General features: G+C 39.3%; 2 protein-coding genes across 6 annotated transcripts in view; one reads left to right on the forward strand and one right to left on the reverse strand.

The window, feature by feature from the left end:
• Positions 1-4,577, forward strand: part of LOC125465813 (lanosterol 14-alpha demethylase) — a 27,735-nt gene extending 23,158 nt beyond the window's left edge. Inside the window, exon 10 of the mRNA XM_048559700.2 lies at positions 233-4,577. Coding sequence (XP_048415657.1) covers positions 233-411 — 179 coding nt within the window. The 3' untranslated portion in view covers positions 412-4,577. The remainder of the gene's footprint in view (positions 1-232) is intronic.
• Positions 3,265-23,018, reverse strand: part of akap9 (A kinase (PRKA) anchor protein 9) — a 245,974-nt gene continuing 226,220 nt past the window's right edge. For all 5 annotated transcript variants that reach the window (XM_048559679.2, XM_048559688.2, XM_048559659.2 and 2 more), the window contains 7 exons: positions 20,255-20,434; positions 18,651-18,854; positions 16,842-17,074; positions 14,362-14,447; positions 12,868-13,024; positions 9,236-9,375; positions 3,265-5,546 (listed from right to left, as the gene is read on the reverse strand). In XM_048559679.2, coding sequence (XP_048415636.2) covers positions 5,503-5,546; positions 9,236-9,375; positions 12,868-13,024; positions 14,362-14,447; positions 16,842-17,074; positions 18,651-18,854; positions 20,255-20,434 — 1,044 coding nt within the window. In that variant the 3' untranslated portion in view covers positions 3,265-5,502. The remainder of the gene's footprint in view (positions 5,547-9,235; positions 9,376-12,867; positions 13,025-14,361; positions 14,448-16,841; positions 17,075-18,650; positions 18,855-20,254; positions 20,435-23,018) is intronic.

Below are 23,018 nucleotides of genomic sequence, written 5' to 3' on the forward strand. Positions count from 1 at the left end.
TTTTTAGTATAAGATGCTAATCACCTAACCCCTCTACCTTAAGTCTGCAGTTAAGGCATGTTAATGATGATTTAATAGGATAACCCTAGATCTTATACCTTTTTTGGTTTGTTTTTAAATTCATGAGTAATACATGGATGCATCATTAAATCATTAATTAATAAGGAAGCTCAGCTACTGCCTTAAGTTTTAGTTATCAGACTTGTAACTTTCTTTCTTTTCCTCTGTCTAGGTCGCCATCGGTGTATTGGAGAAAATTTTGCATTTGTACAGATCAAGACTATCTGGTCCACTTTAATTCGGTTGTACGAATTTGATCTTCTTGATGGATACTTTCCAACAGTAAATTACACAACTATGATACATACCCCTAATAATCCAGTAATCAGCTACAAGAGGAGAATACAATGAAAACTGAACTAATAAAAGTAATTTTTGTTGTATTCAGTCACTCATTTAGGTTTTGGCCCTAAAATTTATCTCATTGATCTATTATAGGTATACCACTAAAATTTAAATGAGATCATTTAGTACTGACTAGTTATTACATGCAAGATGGTACTGTAAGCCCATTAATTTCATTTTTAGAATTTAAATCCCAACTGCTAAGAGGCTTTTCCAGCTTGCTTCTTGAAGAGTAATATCCCTTATGCTGGGATTCTGAATCCTTCTCTTATTAAACAAAATCAAATCTAATTAGACTTCAAAACAACATATCAGGTTTTTTAGTCAATTACATGCTTTTTTGGTTCATTAATAAATTGAAAAAATGAATCTGGGTCCTGTTTCCTTTGGCAGTACAGAATCATCAGAAATTAAGCAGCGTATTCAGGTCACTTGTATTTTTGATTCCCTGCAGTATAATTATGCCCCAAATTCAAATATGAAATTTTGTAATATCATTTGACAATTTACACTAATTTCCCTTGTGACAATTATTTTTAAATAAGTACATTGAGGAAATATAATTTTTTTTGTGGTTTTCTTACGTTGAAAGTGTGGAAACGGGGTTCTAACATGAATATTAGAATGGGTAAACTGATATTCATTTAATTTATAATTGTTGAAATGATGATCAGATTTGGGCAAATTTAGGTATCTCTGTCGAGAGGCTACATACTGTGTTGAAAGTTTGAACCATTTTGACCCCAGCCTCAAGTCGGGCATCACAATTTATAGCTTCAGCTGTCTCATTTGCTTGTAATGTTGGATAAAATGAACAATTGTCTAATGTGACCAGATATTTTGTGATTAATGCAAGTTGTTGCAGTATGACTATCTGACTGTTTTAAGAATGTGCCCTTGAAGTAAAGTCCACTACTTAAATATTGAAAGTTAAATTGTTTCTTGCAGTAAATTCAGCGAATCTACTGATAGCTTGTTTAGTATTGGTATTTATGATAGGTGGCACTTCTTTAGCTGGAGAAATAAACTTTACATGGCTGAGGATTCAGCCCGATAAGAACAGACACTGGATTTATGAAGATTAGAGTAAATTTGTGCTTTTAGAATGAAACAATGGTGTTCTAAGCAAAGGAAAGTTCTTTAATTCACCACACTTTCCATTGCTAAACACCGGCTCTGATGCTCCCTATGATTTAACGTAAAATGGCTCTACACACGGCAGTTAAGTGCACAGGTTATATAGGTGCTTTATATCCAAGTCCAGGTTGGGAATTTCCTTAGTCAAACGATCCAAACAATACAATTACTTTGTGACGTGTAATATTGTTTGTGCTGGAGGTAGCGTTTGCAGTTTTAAAATAAGTATTCAAGGGGTGAGTATTTCATTGGCTGACCTAGCATTTTTGCCCATCTAGTTGCCCTTAAGATGGTGATGGTTAGCTGCCTTCTTGGACCACTGCAATTCATTTGGTGTAGATATACACACCCACAATGCCATTAGATTGGTAAATGCTTTCTTTCAAGCTAAGTGTAGTCAGACACATTTACCACTGTGGATACGGTGAGACGAGCTGAATTGCTTGTGCAGAGAACCAACTCAGACTAGATGGGCCAAGTGGCCTCTTTGTGTGCTGTAACCATTTCATGACTGCATTTAATATACCTACTCCATTCACAGCCACTACCATCTAGAAAGGGCAGTAGATACCCAGAAACACTCTGACGTTCAACTTCCATCAAGCTGATCAATATTTTGTCAGTGTCACTTGGTCAAAATCTAGAATGTCTTCCCTAATGGCATTGTGGGTCAGTTACACCATTGGGACTGCAGTGATTCAAAAAAGCAGCTTATCACCATCTTTTCAATAGCAATTAGGAACAGATAAAAAAAAATCTTATCTGAGCCCGTGATGCCTGCGTCCAGTGAATAAATTACTAAAACTGTAATTTAGTTACTCTTTAATACAGTTACTCTTTGCCTAAATTTCATTGTCCTGGTTTTACTGGCTGATGATTATGAGGGGTGGCAATGGCATTGCCACTGGACTAATAAACATAAGACCAAGGCTGATGCTGTGGGAACATGATTTTGAATCCTATGGATGAAAGTTAAATCAATCAATGAAAATATAGATTTTAAAAAAAAACAGCCTAATGGAAAATATATAGCCATGAAGTTATTAAAACCTGATCTGGTTCATTAATGTCCTTAAAACAAGGAAATCTGTCATCATTACTTGGTTGAACCCACGTGACTTCAATCTGAAGTAGTTACTTCAAGTCGCAACCAGGAATGGGCAGTAAATACTGCCCAATCAGCAATGCCAATACACCATAAAATTTTTAAAAATGGCATTAAATGACCTATAATGTGACACTGAAATTGCTAACTTCAGCCTTATTATTTTATTCAAATTTATCACCACTCTTTAACTCTCCACTATTTATATAAAAAAAGGATTGGATTGTTACATGCATTTTCATGGAATTATGTATTCGATAGCCCAAGTTTCTCTGTTCATCCATCCTTTGAGCACTCTCATTCCTATGTTGCCCGAGTGCTATTGATTGCAACAATCCAACTTACTTTTTACAATAGTGAAGGGACAGTGTGCAGCAGGGTAAGCTTTGCAATTACTTACACCAGGTTATTAACTTAGCCAGAAATGCAAAACAACATTTTGTGTTTGCCATTTCAAGAGCTTAGCTGAACACGTCCAGGGGCCTGTTCTATGTTCTATGCTTTATATCACCACAATATAGAGGAAATGGATCCAAGATCAGAAATAAAAATAGTGCTGTAGATATAAACAAATCAGGCAGTATGTTAGAGAGTAACATCTCAGATGTTGCCAAATCTGTTACCTGCATTTTCAGTTTTATTTCATATTTACAACATCTGTAGTATTTTGCTTTTGTTCCAATAAAAACATTTTTACAAATGCCAAGCCATTTGGCCAAACGCTGCAGCAGAGTGACGGCATTCAAAGTTAGTTGCACAAATTAAATAGATAAGTTAAGTTAAGGAATAACAAAGTTTAATGTAGATAAATGTAAAGCAACATGCATTGTTACAGGAAATATGAAACTGGCATACAATACACAGATGCTATTTTGAAACATTACTTTTGTAGTTCAGCCACTTAACAGGCAAACAACGAGATGAATAATCATGTGTCCTGGTGGCATTTATGAACAAACATTGGCCAGGGTAACAGGAAACATTATTCTTCTTTTTGGGCTGCTTGACCATCTAAATAAGCAGATGATATCTTGGTTTAAATTCACAGTCAGATTGCTGCTCATTTCAGTTGGATTCTTTAACATTCACTAAAATAAGCCAGTTAACCCAGCTTCAGATAAATAATCATCAATAAGACTAACGAAGTAGTGGAAAATACTGGCAATATTTGACCATGCTCATTTAAATCTAATTGCAAAAATGGGCACATTTTAATTTCAGTTGCTCCAACTTTAGAAACCCAGTTGATGCATTTGACAGAGTTCAGCAAAATTATGAGGATATATTTAAAGAATTTAATGGACTAAAATCCTCCCTTAGTCAAGGTCCCAGCAGCTGCCCAGAAAGTAGGAAAAACTGGGACATATTCATCTGCAATACTCAGCTTTAAACCACCGGGAAAGTTGATTTGGTATTTTAAATACTGAAAACCCCAAGTAATTTGTATGGTGGGAGGTTATTTGTGACTTCCAGTACTACAGCATATTTGTATAAACCTGGCAAACCTCAGTACAGCTAATTCATATTAGAATAAAATTTTAACACTGCTTTTCCTGAGTAGATCTTTTAGTGCAATGAAGGTTTTTTTTTAAGAAAAGAGCAAGAATATAAGATTTGAAAGTGTTTGATGAATTCACTCCTTCCAATAGGTTGGAAAAATGTAGTTAAAGGCAGCATTAACTGTTTTAAGGCTACATATAGAAATTGTTTAACAAATACGCTGGAACTTCAATTTCAGCTTTGAAATGATGATATAATTTATGAAATTCTATTTGTGTTCGATAAGGCAGAATGTGATGTTAAGACTACCTCCCCGGAGGTTTCGTTAAATTAATCTGAATTAAGAGAAATTTCAGATAACTGTTCGAAATCTTATCAGCTGTTATCTGCATCCCTCAAGAATTAAACGATTTGGATTACATTCACAAAGGTACAAGCTAGACATGGTTATTTGTGGGAAGGAGTGACCTGAAGGAGAATGGACCACATTTTTACATTTCATATTGAAAGATTATCATATTGAAAGAGAAGAAAATTCAATTAGACACAACCTCAGACACATGGAAGTGGCAACGGCCCTAGGATTACTTCTATTTGTTGCCCACATTACAAGTAAAAGATCTTACTAAAAGAATGGGAAAACACAAATGCAGAAATTTGCCACCGTTACAGCAGGTTAGATTATTGGAACATTTTGAATCCAATTTCAGGGTCTAATGTATCAAATTCCAGTTTGCAAGAGATAGTGCATACTACTACAAAAAGAGTCTTTTTTAAACTTGTTGAAAGAGCAAATCTTAAGGAATTAGCCCACCTAGAGAGTTTTAACTTTATCTTCATACATGTACTTCACAGAGAAAATGGCAAGTTTCAAAAATTTTAATTTTTAATTCATATTTATTGTAGTACTTTGACAAAATGCCCATATAATTCAAAACTTCTACCATTACAAAAATAATTCCTCTACAAACTGTGTACTGTCCACAATGCCATAGTTATTTATGGATCATGTAGTGTAAAAGCTCAGCAGTCATTAGAGGGACTGCAGTGCACTTGAAACCATTTAATAAACATTTTTCCTTTCACCCTTTAAATAAACAGTATTAAATTATCATTATTTTTAAATTAGCATTCCACAAATATACACAAATTGTTTAGACAGATTGTATTGTGCACACTGGAAGCTTAAACTTATATAAAGGATAAAACTCATTTAAGTTATTTTGTTTGGACTTGCAGGCAAGAGACATTTTCATTATTAAATCCATGATGGTCCCACAATATACATAAAATAGAAAAACAAAGCTCAGCTTCAACAGCAATTCAGTTTCAAGTCAAAATCTACTTCCAAGACTCTATCTTCTGGTTCCACAGTACATCTGAGCATAAGTTGTTGAACCTATGTAAGCAGAGAACACAGACCAGTTAACAGTTATACACAGCACTTTAACAACATTAGTCATTCCATGTTACAAAATGTATAAAAGGTAACAGGTGCAAAAATTCAAACGCTTAAAAAGATCTGTGAGGATATCCAGGTTGAATTATCGAGGCTTTCACTAGGTTGGAATAAATTCAGATTTTTTTTAAACTAACAGCTTTCTTATCATTGGCTATACACACCAACAATTATTGCTGCTTTCATCATCTTCAACGGTGTCCACAACTGTCCTAAACATTTGGACTGAAAATTGACATAAATCACCTGAAAATAAGCAACCTATTGTGCTGGCAGAAGTTCTTACATTTAATGGACCTGACAAATCTTTAGCAATAAAGGTGGCTCAGTGGTTAGCATTGCTGCCTCACAGTGCCAGGGACCTAGGTTTGATTCCACCCTTAGAAGACTGTCTACGTGGAGTTTGCACATTCTCTCCATGTCTGCATGGGGGCTTCATCTGGGTGCTCTGGTTTCCTCTCACAGTCCAAAGATGTGCAGGTTAGGTGGATTGGCCATGCAGGGTTAGGTGGATTAGCCAGAGCAAATGCAGGGTTACAGGGATGGGTTGGGGGGGTGGGTCCAGGCGGGATGCTCTTTGGAGGTTCGTTGTTAAATCAAGGGGCCAAATGGCCTGTTTCCACACTGTCGGGATTCTGTGATTCTAAGAATGACTATAACTAAAACAGAGCAGTTTTCCTCAAACAATTATATTTACATTCTAAGATAATAAAATGTGAGGCTGGATGAACACAGCAGGCCAAGCAGCATCTCAGGAGCACAAAAGCTGACGTTTCGGGCCTAGACCTGATGAAGGGTCTAGGCCCGAAACGTCAGCTTTTGTGCTCCTGAGATGCTGCTTGGCCTGCTGTGTTCATCCAGCCTCACATTTTATTATCTTGGAATCTCCAGCATCTGCAGTTCCCATTATCTCTGATATTTACATTCTAGACTGATGAAGTGTTGATTAACAGCTGCCTGTGCATCTTCTGCATTTTCATATAATTCATTTTACTATTTTCAGCAAATCCATACATTCCATAGATTGATGTAATCTTATGGACAGAGATAATTACTTATACAACTGGGGAATGTCCATCAACATGACTTGATATGACAGTCACAAAAATGCCACATAACAGGCTCATGGAAGTGGTCAGGAACAAAACCCAATAACGCCTAAATGTTTCTTCTCCTGCTATATAGTCATAGTTAAAAGTACAGTATGGAATGAATGGGAAATCATTATACTTTTGATTATCATCTTTCAATAACTATTTTTTCCTCAAATGTGCTGATAGCTGGAAAGTCTATTACTTCACTCCAATAAATGAGCACGATGTTGTTTAAATTCACTCTGGTTATTAAAATCCAGGTCTGCCACACATTAAACATATTCCATCTTTTCAGCATTCAATTTTCTTTCCCTTCCTTGTCTTAAGAAATTTAACAGTAGCCCAAAGCAGTGGAACTGTTAAAGGTTTTAGTCAAAATTTATAAATAACATAACAATTTAAATCATTTTATTAGTCACACAAATAATGGGCTGATTCTCAATGGATGTTTTATGCACTGCGTTTGGACATGATGCCCATTACTTCTGTGCAAGAAGTTGAAGTTGAAGATATTGCATTATGTGTGCTTGATCAAATGGCAGCATAGGCGAATCATTTATATGATGATTAAGTCCAGGCATCAAATAATAGGTATGCAAATTCTTTTATTAACCCACTGCTGGTACTTTCTTAAACAGTGTGATCACCTTCCCTCATCTCCACCCCTTAGTGATCTCTCCTCCTTCATCCCTGCCCAGCACAGTGATTATCCCACCCTCAGCCCTGACAATGATCACAACTGATAATGTTCTCCTTTCCATATGATGCCAACGCACATCCTTCTCCTAACCCCAAACGCACGTGCACATATATATATATATATATATAAAATATATATAATACACACACACACACACACACACACACACACATAACCACAACACATACATGCACACAGTTTACTAAGTTGGAAGTATCAGGCTGGGAGGACGGATGTTGATGTGAAGTCTTAGGTGCAGGCTGACGTTCCAATCTCGCAGTGGGGAGTAGGGTGGGTGTCAGGTCCAGCATGTTTGGAGTGGCAGTGTCTACATTTCTACAAGACTTTAATGCTTTCTATAGTTTCAGTTTTGAAAACATCTAAGCATCTACCTCACCACATCCTGTAGCGTGTTCTATTGATTTTAAACGTTCTGTACAAATGACAGTTCCCAGGCATGGATGTACCAACCTTTGGGCCTGCATCTCGGAACAGAGCATATCTTGGAGAAGCAGAATCCATAGACCGCTTTTAGATGCAGCAGGTGGATGAAGGGAGAAGATTTCTTAAAGGTTCCTATGTGCCAAGGATCTTGAGGAAGCAATTTTCCTTAGCAAGGAACCTTAGCAAGAAAGTTTGCATGGGTCTGCACTTCACTGAGGTGTTGGTCACTGAAATACACTCAATTGTTTCAATACAATTGTAGCTTCAATGTAGGGTTAGGTTGACAATGCCAATGGTTATGAAGCTGATTATGACAAACTTTTCAGTTTTATTACTTTCAGGTTAGAGGCAATTATCAGCAACATCTCACAGCACGACATCCTCTGTTACATAAGCGAGGTCAATGACCCTCTAAAAGACAAAGTCATTTTGCAGTCTTGCCAAAGACAAGCAGACAGAGCACACCAGAATTTGTTCAAATTGTAGACTTTACCATGGCACAGAACGCCATCGGATGTGGAGAGAGTTCCGGGCCCCAGCAATGGAAGTGAGTTAGCAATGACTCATGGCTTCAGGGATGGAGGTCTACTTACCTTATGGAGATAAGGTTTTTAGATATGGACATTTCCCTTTCTTCTTGGCTCTGTTTCTGTATTTCTGCTTTTGTTCTTTTTTTTAAATGGTTGTTTTGGTTTTGTATCTAAGATGGTTGCTTCTATTAAGTTTGTTTTTTTGCACCTAAATGGTGCTGGAGAATGGGGATTGTGTCCACTTTTTCAATGTACTCCTGTATCCCTGTACTTGAGTATACGTGACAATAAAACTTAATTCTAATTGTAATTCTAAAATTCATTACCTTTATGCAATCCTAAAGTCCTCCATGCATATTTGCCTGTGACTGTTCCTACATAGTGCTAATCCAGACTGCTGACTTTCAGTGGAGGGGGACTACAGATGGAGAATGCCTGTGTATCTTCTCAACATGGGTGGCAGCACACAGAGTTGGCTGGTTGACCGATAGTAAAAACAGTTGCACGCAGCATCACAGGCACATGTTAATTAAGTATTACAATGCCTGACACTTAATCTAATTTATCCCCCAGAAGTTCACGACAAAATTAGGATTCGGTAGTCCTATAAAGCTCACTCAAAAAACACAATTTGGATGGATGAAAGTAGTTATCAAAATGTACCATTAAGTGCAGAATAATTAGGCATGTCATCCTAGCTCAGGTTGATCATCGTCAGAAATAATCCAATGAGCAATACTGAAGATGACCAAAAACAGATTACTGGCCTGTCCTCGCAGCCTTGAAGCAAGCTAAATTACTCATAACACCCATCCTCAGGAGAGATTAAAATCTGTTTTTCTGTACTGAAAAATACATTACCTGATTGCACACTCCCCAGTCGTCTCTGCAACGCTTCTAATCTATTAATATAATCAGTCAAAGCTCTGTCAGGGTCATAATTTTGCAGGTGTGAAGATACCAAAGAACTTGGATTAGAATCAAGTAGGCTTGATTGATACCTAGGACAGAGAGGGGAAAAAAATACATACCTAGAACCACAGTTCCAATGAACATTTACTCAAACTGACACAGTAATCATTTACTAATGAACTAATGACATCTGTGAGTTTTGAGAAGATTTGTAGCTCAGGTTGAGTTTCTGGATGTGAGTTTGTTCGCTGAGCTGGAAGGTTAGTTTTCAGACGTTTCGTCACCATTCTAGGTAACATCATCAGTGAGCCTCCAGTGAAGCGCTGGTGTTATGTCCCGCTTTCTATTTATCTGGTTAGGTTTCCCTGGGTTGGTGATGTCATTTCCTGTTCTTTTTGTCAGAGGGTGGTAGATTGATTTGGAGCCAATGTGTTTGTTGATGGAGTTCCGGTTGGAATGCCATGCTTCTAGGATGTACATCAAAGACATTTCGGAAATGACTGCCAGACTACTCAGACCCCTTGGCATCATGGTAGCCCACAAACCCACTAAAACAGCAGCTAATGAACTTAAAAGACCCTATACAGACAACAAGCAAAACGAACGTCATCTACAAAATACCTTGCAAGAACTGTGACAAACACTACATTGGACAAACAGGCAGAAAGCTAGCCACCAGGATACATGAACATCAACTAGCCACAAAAAGACATGACCCACTATCACTAGTATCCTTACATACAGATGAGGAAGGACACCACTTTGATTGGGACAACACATCCATCCTAGGACAAGCCAAACAGAGACACGCACGAGAATTCCTAGAAGCATGGCACTCCAACCGGAACTCCATCAACAAACACATTGGCTCCAAATCAATCTACCACCCTCTGACAAAAAGAACAGGAAATGACATCACCAATGCAGGAAATGACATCACCGACCCAACGAAACCGAAACACATAAATTGAAAGCGGGACATAACATCAGCACTTCACCGGAGGCTCACTGATGATGTTATCTAGACTGGTGACGAAACGTCTGAAAACTAACCTTCCAGCTCAGCGAGCAAACTCACATCCATCTAATGACATAGCAGTTTCCTAAACCAGTGGAAGATGACTGCAGTTGTGTGTAAAAATTACAAGTGACATCGCAAACATTTTTGTTCATTTATAATGACATGCAATGAGAACAGGATAGTAAAAAAAAATTTAAAACTTTACAGTACAAAAGCAGTCCCTGCATTTTCAAATTGGTGTTGGAGAGGCACAAATGAGGTGTTTTGATATAGCTGTCATGCTGTGGAGGTGCTGGTGTTGGACTGGAGTGAACAAAGTCAGAAGTAACAGGACACCAGGTTATAGTCCAACAGGTTTAGAACATAGAACATAGAACAGTACAGCACAGAACAGGCCCTTCAGCCCACAATGTTGTGCCGACCATTGATCCTCATGTATGCACCCTCAAATTTCTGTGACCATATACATGTCCAGCAGTCTCTTAAATGACCCCAATGACCTTGCTTCCACAACTGCTGCTGGCAACGCATTCCATGCTCTCACAACTCTCTGCGTAAAGAACCTGCCTCTGACATCCCCTCGATACTTTCCACCAACCAGCTTAAAACTATGACCCCTCGTGCTAGCCATTTCTGCCCTGGGAAATAGTCTCTGGCTATCAACTCTATCTATGCCTCTCATTATCTTGAATACCTCAATTAGGTCCCCTCTCCTCCTCCTTTTCTCCAATGAAAAGAGACCAAGCTCAGTCAACCTCTCTTCATAAGATAAGCCCTCCAGTCCAGGCAGCATCCTGGTAAACCTCCTCTGAACCCTCTCCAAAGCATCCACATCTTTCCTATAATAGGGCGCCCAGAACTGGACGCAGTATTCCAAGCGCGGTCTAACCAAAGTTTTATAGAGCTGCAACAAGATCTCACGACTCTTAAACTCAATCCCCCTGTTAATGAAAGCCAAAACACCATATGCTTTCTTAACAACCCTGTCCACTTGGGTGGCCATTTTAAGGGATCTATGTATCTGCACACCAAGATCCCTCTGTTCCTCCACGCTGCCAAGAATCCTATCCTTAATCCTGTACTCAGCTTTCAAATTCGACCTTCCAAAATGCATCACCTCGCATTTATCCAGGTTGAACTCCATCTGCCACCTCTCGGCCCATCTCTGCATCCTGTCAATGTCCCGCTGCAGCCTACAACAGCCCTCTACACTGTCAACGACACCTCCGACCTTTGTGTCGTCTGCAAACTTGCTGACCCATCCTTCAATTCCCTCGTCCAAGTCATTAATAAAAATTACAAACAGTAGAGGCCCAAGGACAGAGCCCTGTGGAACTCCACTCACCACTGACTTCCAGGCAGAATATTTTCCTTCTACTACCACTCGCTGTCTTCTGTTGGCCAGCCAATTCTGTATCCAAGCAGCTAAGTTCCCCTGAATCCCATTCCTCCTGACCTTCTGAATGAGCCTACCATGGGGAACCTTATCAAATGCCTTACTGAAGTCCATATACACCACATCCACAGCTCGACCCTCATCAACCTTTCTAGTCACATCCTCAAAAAAACTCGATAAGGTTTGTAAGGCATGACCTACCCCTCACAAAGCCGTGTTGACTGTATTTGATCAAGCCATGCTCTTCCAGATGGTCATAAATCTTATCCCTCAGAATCCTTTCTAACACCTTGCAGACGACAGACGTGAGACTTACCGGTCTATAATTGCCGGGGATTTCCCTATTTCCTTTCTTGAAGAGTGGAATTACATTTGCCTCTCTCCAGTCCTCAGGTACGACTCCAGTGGAGAGCGAGGATGCAAAGATCTTCGCAAGTGGCGAAGCAATTGCATTTCTCGCTTCCCAAAGCAGCCGAGGACACAAGCTTTTGGAGTCTTATTCCTTCTTTAGGTGTTAGTGAGAGAGGTAGTATCAGACAGAGAATTTATATGTACAAGATATAAGAGTCACACCACTGATGAGGACGTATTAAACAAATCTAAGATGCTGTTAAATCTTTATTCAGTTAGAAGGTTTTAATTGATTAATAAGTACATGTAAATCCTCAAATTCCTTTCACCTCTTTACTCTGATTAAACCTTTCCTTCTCTCAGGATAGTGACTTCAAAGGAATTAGGGGATTTATATTTACATATTATCAATTAAAACTTTCTAACTGATTAAACATTTAACAACATCTCAGGTTTGTTTAGTGCATCCTCATCAGTGGTGCGACCCTTTGATCTTTCACTTATAAATTCTGTGTCTGATACTACTCCGGTCACTAACATCCAAAGGAGGAGCAAGACTTCGAAAGCTTGGGTTTTCAAATAAACCTGTTGGACTGTAACCTCATGTCATGTAATTTCTGACCCTGATACAGTTGTGACAATGAAACTTAAATGTAACTTATTCTTCTCCTTACATGTACAGATTTTATAAAGGATTCAAATCTTTTACAAACATCATTACAGAGGTTTCAATAAATTATGTTTGTAATGGGTCTGATTGGTTATACATTTCCGCACTTTACATGATACAATAACTATGTATGAAAAAATTACCTGGATTGAGAATTTGTAATTGATCTTGGAGATTCTTGACCAGACCTTTGCCTACTTGTGCTGTGTCTATGTTCTCCAAACAATTCTTTTGACAGGCTTGATTCCAAAGATATGCTCCCAGAATGCAGGAAAGGAGAATCTGCTCTTGGTTCATTAGCTAGGTTTTACATAAAATTGAAGGCATGAGTGGGAAACGGTAGCCTATTTCATGGTACTTGATTCACAAATAAAGTTTGGTATCTCAGATTGAGGTCTTGTTTAAAGCATTGCAATCATATTACTAATTCACAAGATGGTAAGCTTTGTTATAGTAGAAGAGAAACTATCACTCTACAGTTTTCTGATTAAAAACAAAGAATCACCAGCAATGACACTGTTATGACAAAGTCTCTAACATGGACTGGCATAATCTACAAACTAAGCTGCCTATTACTAACAGAAGCAGCGAGACAGAAATTATGGGACAAATATCCAAGTGATTTTAGGCTCCCTTTCATTACAATACAGTATGTTTTTACAAGTAAATAAATATACTTGTTTAACGGTCCACTGTGTGCTGTAAAAACGTCTGTAACACTTGTTATTACTGTGGAGTTTCCAACTCCAAGAGCAGAAAACCAAAGGTATTTATTTAGTGGTTGGATAACAAAGTGTGAGGCTGGATGAACACAGCAGGCCAAGCAGCATCTCAGGAGCACAAAGGCTGACATTTTGGACCTAGACCCTTCATCAGAGAGGGGGATGGGGAGAGGGTTCTGGAATAACTAGGGAGAGAGGGGGAGGCGGACCGAAGATGGATAGAGGAGAAGACAGGTGGGGAGGGGATAGGTCAGTCTGGGGAGGACGGACAGGTCAAGGAGGCGGGATGAGGTTGGTAGGTGGGAAATGGAGGTGTGGCTTGAGGTGGGAGGAAGAGATAGGTGAGAGGAAGAACAGGTTAGGGAGGCAGGCTCGAGCTGGGCTGGTTTTGTGATGCAGTTGGGGGAGGGGACGAGCTGGGCTGGTTATGGGATGCGGTGGGGGAAGGGGAGATTTTGAAGCTTGTGAAGTCCACATTGATACCATTGGGCTGCAGGGTTCCCAAGCGGAATATGAGTTGCTGTTCCTGCACCCTTTGGGTGGCATCATTGTGGCACTGCAAGAGGCCCATGATGGACATGTCGTCTAAGGAATGGGAGGGGGAGTTGAAATGGTTCGCAACTGGGAGGTGCAGTTGTTTATTGCGAACCGAACAGAAGTGTTCTGCAAAGCGGTCCCCAAGCCTCCGCTAGGTTTCCCCAATGTAGAGGAGGCCACACTGGGTACAGCATACTACATTGGCAGATGTGCAGGTGAACATCTGCTTAATATGGAAAGTGGTTGCTCTGTACAATTTCAAAATTGAACAAGTACACAATGTACTGAGAGATTATAGTACATTAAGACTGTTTCATTTTGCAGAAGGTTTTAACGTCAGCACTGATGCCATTTGTTCACTGATATTAGTGTGTTTACCTGACACCTGATCGTGACCATTCCGATTACCAGTCAAACCGCTTGATCCAGCAACTCGAAACCATCTGCGGACCAAAAATCGCAACCTATGGAGAAGATTTAAAAAAAAACGATGTCAAGAATTGAAATATAATTTACCTAATCACAATGATGTGAAAATGTAACAATAACCAACTGGTTTTAAAATGGTTGCTATATTAAATTACACCTATAATCCTGAGGATATGACTAGAAAAAGTCAACTAAAATTCAAAGGTTAAATCTACTTATAAAATAAATACTCAAATGTGTGCGTGAATGAATGAAAAATGCCGGATATAGTCATAGGTTTCGACAGCATCTATGCAGAGCAATACAGAATTAACAATGTGAATTTTCCCAGCTTCATGATGTTAAGCTTGGAGGCAATGTAGCTGTAAAAACACAAATGGCAGCTGCCATGCTGGGATGACTCTATGTTGCATTCCTGCTGCTGAGGAATTCTGCAGGAAGGATTGGTTATTTGCTCCACATATGTGGGGAGCTATACTGGCAGACTGGCGTGCAGAGACTGCCCATCTCAATAAATGCAGTCTGCCAGGCCATCAAAGACTGAAGGTCCATGACTCAATGAAAGAAGTCATTGAGTGTTGGCCATGCCCAATCTAGGGCAGATTTTATAAGCTCTTTTGTGGATTTAGCAGAATAGATTTTGTTTATTTCTTCACTATTGCATAATTCAGCAAGGGCATCTACTTGCTGAGGCAATGCCACATTTGCTACAACAGTGCCCATCTCTCAAGATGGAGCAATCAAGATTTCAGTGCTGAGAGCCCTCAGATTAAGCCTGTAAAACAGCTCATTAAACGTGGGATCAGCCAATTAGCATTTTCTTCTTTACTGTGGATTTCCAGCAACTGCGTTAGTTCACGGAATAGTCCAGAAAAGGTTCACTTGACTCATACCTGGGGTGGTAGGACAGGGATTATCCAATGAGGAAAGCTTGGACAGGCTGGGCCTGTATCCAAAGAAAAGATAAGTGTTAACGTTTCAGGTCCAATAACCCTTCCTCAGAAGTTCTCAGGAAGGGTCACCAGGCCCAAAATGTTAACTGTGATTTTTGCCTTCACAGATGCTGCCAGACCTGCTGAGCTTTTCCAGCAACTTCTGTTTTTGTTCCTGATTTACAGTATCTGCAGGTCTTTCAGGTTTTTATTGGGCCTGTTCCAACTGACTTTACAATAATGAGAAATGATCTTATGGAAATATATAAGATATTGGAGGGATTAGACAGGGTAACTGTTGAAAGGTTGTCTCCCCTTGTAGGAAAGACTAGAAATAGCTTAAAACTCAAAAGTTTTCCATACATGACTGAAATTAGGAGGATTTTTTTCTCTCAGAATGTTGAATGCCTTTGGAATCCTCTTCATTAGGCAGCAGTGGAAGTGCAGTCATTAAATATTTTTAAGGTGGGGTAAATAAATTCCTGACTACCAAGGGTGTCAAAGGATTTTGAGGATGTACAGGAATGCCGATTTGAAGCACAAGCAAATCAACCATGTTCTAATTAAACGGTGGAGCAGGCTAGAGGGGCAAAATGGCTTACTCCTGCTCCTAATTCATAAGCACATGCTCATATGTTTGTAACTTTTCTATAATGCTCATACAATTATCTCTGAATAGATTTAATTGGAAAATCTGAGTTTTATAATAGCTTTGAAACCAATTAGTAATTTGTTTTCTTTCCCAGACAGCAAAGCTAAACAGATCATCATGGGGTCATTTAAGAGACTGCTGGACATGCATATGGTCACAGAAATTTGAGGGTGCATACATGAGGATCAATGGTCGGCACAACATCGTGGGCTGAAGGGCCTGTTCTGTGCTGTACTGTTCTATGTTCTATCTCATTTATACAAAATTCGTGTCACTGATCATAATGGATTGAAACAAGTAGCAGCAAATTATGGGCGATTTTTATGTGAATCTGTGAGTCACCTACTAAAATTTTCAGTTCTGGCAAATGGTACTTATTCACATTTGGCATGGTACAGAAAGAATCTGACAAATTACATCGAAAGATGACCTAACTACTTTAGTTGTTTTATACCTTCTGATGGTTGGAGGAGGCTTTATTTCAATATCATTTACAGAAATAATACCCAATGAGAGATAAAAAAATCCCAACCACCAAAACTATTTGTTTTAATTTGTTAGGGCTAGCTCTTAAGCTATGGTTGATGTATAACTTCCCATTTATACAATAGCTGCAAACAAATGAACATTGAGGGATTCCATGATACAGCAAATGCCTTAATGTCACCTTTAGAACATCTCTTACATATTAATGTTCACCGTGTCTTTTAGGTAACATTTCCTAAACAGAACTGAAGTTATGTGCCTTGTGCTCTTGTCTTTGACAAACTGAGTTAATACTGATCAAAACTGTGGAGGATAAGATTCCTAAATCCGTAACTCCATTGTAAACTTCATTTGCTCACCTTGAGACTGCTATGGAAACCCTAACCACCGAGCGGAATCTGGTAAAACCTCTGGAACGACGGGTAATAACCTGTAAATCGGTACAAGATGGGTGACCTCCCAATCGAGCTATAAACGAAAGTGTTGCTTGCTCACATTCTTGAAATCCGCCGAGGAGGAGTAACAAATATTTCTTTTGATAAATTAGAGCTTTTCGGAACCCTTCCGCCCGCAGATACTTGCCGTAAATTCTCTAAAAGAGTTTTCACAAAGAAACGTTCCTGTTAAAATGCCGCATCTCATTTCTAGTTCATTTCCTTCCAGTTACACATTAATCTACTTTCAAAGGCAATACAGAACTGAGACCCCAGGACAATCTTTAAGTTCTTCAAGTTTATGTTGTGACTCTTTACATATATTACAAATGCAAATCTACAATAAGACCATAAGACATAGGAGTGGAAGTAAGGCCATTCGGCTCATGAAGTCCTCTCCGCCATTTAAATCATGGCTGATGGGCATTTCAACTCCACTTCCCTGCACTCTCCCCGTAGCCCTTGATTCCTTCTGAGATCAAGAATTTGTCGATCTCTGCCTTGAAGGCATGTAACGTCCCGGCCTCCACTGCACTCAGTGGCAATGAATTCCACAAGCCCACCACTCTCTGGCTGAAGAAATGTCTCCTCATTTCCGTTTTAAATTTATCCCCTCTAATTTTAAGGCTGTGCCCACAGGTCCTAGTCTCCCCGCCTAACGAAAACAACTTCCTAGCGTCCACCCCTTCTAAACCATACATTATATTGTACGTTTCTGTTAGATCTCCCCTCAACCTTCTAAACTCTAATGAGTACAATTCCAGGATTCTTGGCCGTTCATTATACGTTAAACCTACCAGTCCAGGGATCATCCGTGTGAATCTCCGCTGGACACGCTCCAGGGCTAGTATGCCCTTCCTGAGGTGTGGGGCCCAAAATTGGACACAGTATTCTAAATGGAGCCTAACTAGAGCTTTATAAAGCCTCAGAAGCACATCGCTGCTTTTATATTCCAACTCTCTTGAGATAAACGACAACATTACATTCGCTTTCTTAATTACGGACTCTACCTGCAAGTTAACTTTTAGAGAATCCTAGACCAACAGTCCCAGATCCCTTTGTACTTCTGCTTTACAAATTTCCTCACCATTTAGAAAATAGTCCATGCCCATATTCTTTTTTCCAAAGTGCAAAACCTCACATTTACTCACATTGCATTTCATCAGCCATTTCCTGGGCCACTCTCCTAAACTGTCTAAATCTTTCTGCAGCTTCCCCACCTCCTCAGTACTACCTGCCTGTCCACCTATCTTTGCATCATCAGCAAACTTCGCCAGAATGCCCCCAGTCCCTTCATCCAGATCAATAATATACAAGGGGCAGCATGGTGGCACAGTGGTTAGCACTGCAGCCTCACAGCACCAGGGACCCGGGTTCGATTCCAACCTCGGGCAACTGTCTGTGCGGAGTTTGCACATTCTCCCCGTGTCTGCGTGGGTTTCCTCCGGGTGCTCCGGTTTCCTCCCACAGTCCAAAGATGTGCAGGCTAGGTGGATCGATCATGCTAAATTGCCCGTAGTGTTCAGGGGTGTGTAGGTTATAGGGGGATGGGTTGGGGTGGGGTGCTTCAAGGGGCAGTGTGGACTTGTTGGGCCGAAGGGCCTGTTTCCACACTGTAGGGAATCTAAAAGGTGATAAAACATAATAAACATAGTTATGTCTATTATGTAATTTTTTTTAAAGTTAAGTATAACAAACTATAGTCAAAACAATATGCACTTTCAAGTAAGTTACCTTTACAGCAACAGTTTCAGAAATTGATCCAAGCAACTCTGCGTGTAAAGAATCACTTCTGGCTTCTGCCTTCATTTTAGATAGTTCTGCCTGTGCCAGCTTTAAGGCCTTCTGTAGCTTAGATTTTTCTCTAGCCCAAACTGTTCTCTCTGATCTTATTAGGGCATCAACACAGTCTTGATTATCCACTGGCCTTCTTGATAACTGAAAAATGAAAAACAAATATACCAACAGCTAAACACATGAAGAAAAGAGACAGAGACAGTAGGAACTGCGGATGCTGGAGAATCTGAGATAACAAGGTGTAGAGCTGGATGAACAGAGCAGGCCAAACAGCATCAGAGGAGCAGGAAAGCTGACTTTTCAAGCCTAGACCCTTCTTCAGAAAGGGTCCTTTCTGAAGGGACCTTTCTGAAGAAGGGTCTAGGCCCGAAATGTCAGCTTTCCTGCTCCTCTGATGCTGCTTGACCTGCTGTGTTATCCAGCTCTTCACCTTGTTACCTCTGATACCCGGGATGATAGGGTTATCTTATGATGAAAAATTGAACAGGCTGGATCTGTATTCACTGGAGTTAAGAAGCATGAAAGGTGATCTTATATAAAAAAAAATTGAGATCCTGTGGGAAAATGACAGGTTGGGCACTTCAAGGAAACGGTTTGCCACACAGTGAGTGGATTGGGGGAGGTGTCTAGGGGTATGTGGAGAACAGGAGAGCAAGAACTACAGGACACTGCATAAAAGTGAGGAGTCTTCCTTTCTCCCTCCCCCACAATGTTGACACATTTTTGACTAACACAGGAATCAAACGTCACTGACAAGAGATAATGGGAACTGCAGATGCTGGAGAATCCAAGATAACAAAGTGTGGGGCTGGATGAACACAGCAGGCCAAGCAGCATCCTAGGAGCACAATGGCTGGTGTTTCGGGCCTAGACCCTTCAAACGTCAGCTTTTGTGCTCCTAGGATGCTGCTTGGCCTGCTGCGTTCATCCAGCCCCACACTTTGTAATCAAAGGTCGCTATCAGGTGTAGGTGGGAATGTTGAAGTTGACACCACAAACAATGAGCTGTGATCCACTGACTAGTGGAGTAGGCGTGAAGCCCCAAGTGGTCTGTTTCATAAATCTTCAAATGACTAATCTATTAATTTTGACCATTGTCACCAGGAATTGGAATTGGCTTGGTGCTATCAAAAGGCTGCATCTTCTGCTATGCATTTAAAAACAGGATTTCACATTATCATTGAACTGTTTCTTAATATTTAGAAGACCTTTTATATGTTCATTTAAGTAAACAAGAGCATTTACTAAATATCGTACACCTTCACGCAGAAAGCCTTTTTGAGACAAACATATCTTGAAATTTAGAACTAGTAAAATTGTAATGAAGTTTATTAGATAATTCAGTTCTTATTTTACGTACACAAATATAAAACCTTTTGCCTTCATAGTGTAGGCATTTGCTAACCAAGTTCTGAGGAATGCAGTTAAAACTGCCAAATTTGCTGCTGTTTTTATTTTATCATCAATTGTAACATTTACTGAACAGCATGTTTGGATTTACATTTTATTTACTTTGATCAGTTTTTATTAATAAAACACACCTGATCACTACTCCAACTTCGCTGACGGTATTTTCGAACCTCCTCCTGTAATTTCAATAGACTGTTGTGCAGGTCATTCTTTTCTTCAGTGAGTCTGCTGACAAAGCTGGTCAGGTCGGCATTTTGCTTCAGAAGCTGCTCAGTGAGAGCGGCTGTTGATCCACTAGAGGGAATTATATTCTGTTGGAAAATCATAATTAAACATTTGTTGTAATGAAAGATATTAATGTGAAAGGTTTTCAATGTTAAATGTTTTGGTCTCAGCAGACACAATAAAGATGAAAATAGATCTGGTCTTAGAACAAAATGAGATAGTCTCTATAGGTTAAAAAACAAATTGTTGCAAACAGGATGTATACTTCAAAATTATCCATTTAAAACCAGTCCATCTTCCCTGTTGCTGACTATAATTGCTTTTGCCTGCACCGTTCATGTAAATGGTAGGTGCCAGGGAAACCAGTGCTCTACAATCCTGACTTATTTGTGCAATACTAACCACTGTAACATTCTGTGGGATGTGGTTGCAAAACCACAAAATTCTCACTTCTACTTCCATACAGATGTAATCTCCAGACATAATTTTCTTACAATACACTCACACTTCGATGATACTTTATTGGCTATAATGTGCCCTGGGACATTCTTAAGGACAATGAAAGATACAAAATAAGTACAAGTCTTCCGTAACTTTCCAAATGAATTTTTCCTGAAGTTTCATATCCCAATGCCCTTAGCTTTCAGCCTCTGGCAAGTTAGATCCAAAGATTTGTTCAATTTCCTGGAGAATCCATGGGCTTTCACTTCCACTACAAGTCTGTCATGTGGTATATTGTCAAAAGCTTTGTAAATCTGATACACACTACATAAAATGCTCAACTTATCTAGTCTTCAACTCCATAAAACATTTAGTCATATTGTTCAGACAAGACCTTGTTTAAAAAATCCATGCTGACTGTCTTTGATTAAGCCATGCTTTTCTAAATGGAGATTTCTCCCATTTCTCAGAATTATCTTCAATAATTTTCCCACTGATCTATCTCTAATTATCTATTAATTATCCTTCTTTCCCTCTTAATAATGATATATTGTTAGCTGTTCTCTAGGCCTTTAGCACCACAACTGTAGCCAGAGGGGACTGAAAAATTATGTCAGAGTTCCTGCTGCGTTTTTTTCTCTTGCTTCCTAGCCTAGAATAGATTCTGTTTGGGGCTGTATGCACAAACGGAACATGTACAGTTGTATATATTGAAAAGAAGTTAAGCTTCATAATGCTTCATTTCTCACTATGTTATTTTCACTTAATGTCTCATACTCACAACACACGGGTTACCCTTATGGTCCTTGTTTCAATAATAACTAAAAAAGATATCTTACTCACAAGGAATTAAATCCGCTACCATTCATTTGTTTTATTCCCTTTATTTCTTGCATTGGTGTGTATATCTTTTAGCATTGTCAAATTCCCAGACTGTCTGTAGTTTTTGGCCTTCACTTCCTTTCCCTTCCAAATATATTTACTAATCTTATGCCTTTCATTTCCACCTTTTCATCTCACCCTTCTGAATCCACTCTTAGCATACCAATCCCAGACCAAGTTATTTCAGACCTTCCTGAATAGCTTCTGCAATGATACTTTACCGAAACTCGTTTAGGTGCAACCTGTTGGCTTGTAGATTGTATCTCACCAGAACCAGTCACAACACCTCAGAATTAAAGATCCATTTTACCTCCCGATTTTTTTTAAAGGAACCAGCAGCAATGACTAAAAAAGCTAATAAAAGGGAGAAGGTTGATTAACAAAGTAGTAGTGAATGTGGAGGGGATATTTCTTCTTACGACATAGGCCAGAACAAGAAATCATAGCTTCAGGATAAGGAGTAGCAAATTTAAAACAGCGATGAGGAGAAATTATTTCTCCCAAATGCTCATGAATCTGTGGAATTCACTATCCCATAGTGTGGTGGACGGTGGGTCATTGCGTGATTTTAAGGAGCAAACAGGCAAGATTTTTTAAATTAGTAATGGGTTATGAAGAGCGAGCAGACAAGTGGAATTGAGGCCGAGATAAGGCATGATGATCATACTGGATGGCAGAGCAGGCCTAAACGGTTGAATAGCCTACTGCCACTTCCAGTTCTTACATTTTTACATTCTAAATATAATAACCAACTGCAAGGGTTCCAGGGGACATAAAAAGAAAGTAACTAAAGTGAGTGTAGGGCCCTTGAAGGATGCAAGGGGAGATTTGATAATGGGGAACTGGAAAACAGCAGATAATTTAAACCAATACTTTATATTGGTCTTTATGGTAGATAAAACTACACACTTCCCAAAGACATCAAATAAACAAGTTGCTAATGGGAGGTGAGGTTTTCTAACAGTTTCTATCATAAGTGACAAAATATCTGGCAAATTAATCAGACTGAAGGCAGACAAGGTCTAAAGGAAGTGGGAACATTAGTTGAAATATTCCAGAATTCACTGAATTCTGGGAGGATTCCTGTAGATTGCTAAGCTTCTGATGTGACATCCCTGTTCAAGAAAGAAGGGAAATGAAAACAGGAAGCTAAATGTCAGCTAACCATTTTCCATTGGGAAAATGTTAGAGTCCATAAATAAGGAAGACAAAGCAGGACATTTAAAAAGCTAATGAAATCAAACGGAATCAACATGGTTTCGTGAAAAAGAAATTATGTTTCACAAACTTGCTACAATTCCTTGAGGATGTAATAAGCAGAGTTGACAAACTGGAGCCAATAGGCAT

The sequence above is a fragment of the Stegostoma tigrinum genome, chromosome 2, assembly GCF_030684315.1.
Source record: "Stegostoma tigrinum isolate sSteTig4 chromosome 2, sSteTig4.hap1, whole genome shotgun sequence".
Taxonomy (NCBI): Eukaryota; Metazoa; Chordata; class Chondrichthyes; order Orectolobiformes; family Stegostomatidae; genus Stegostoma; species Stegostoma tigrinum.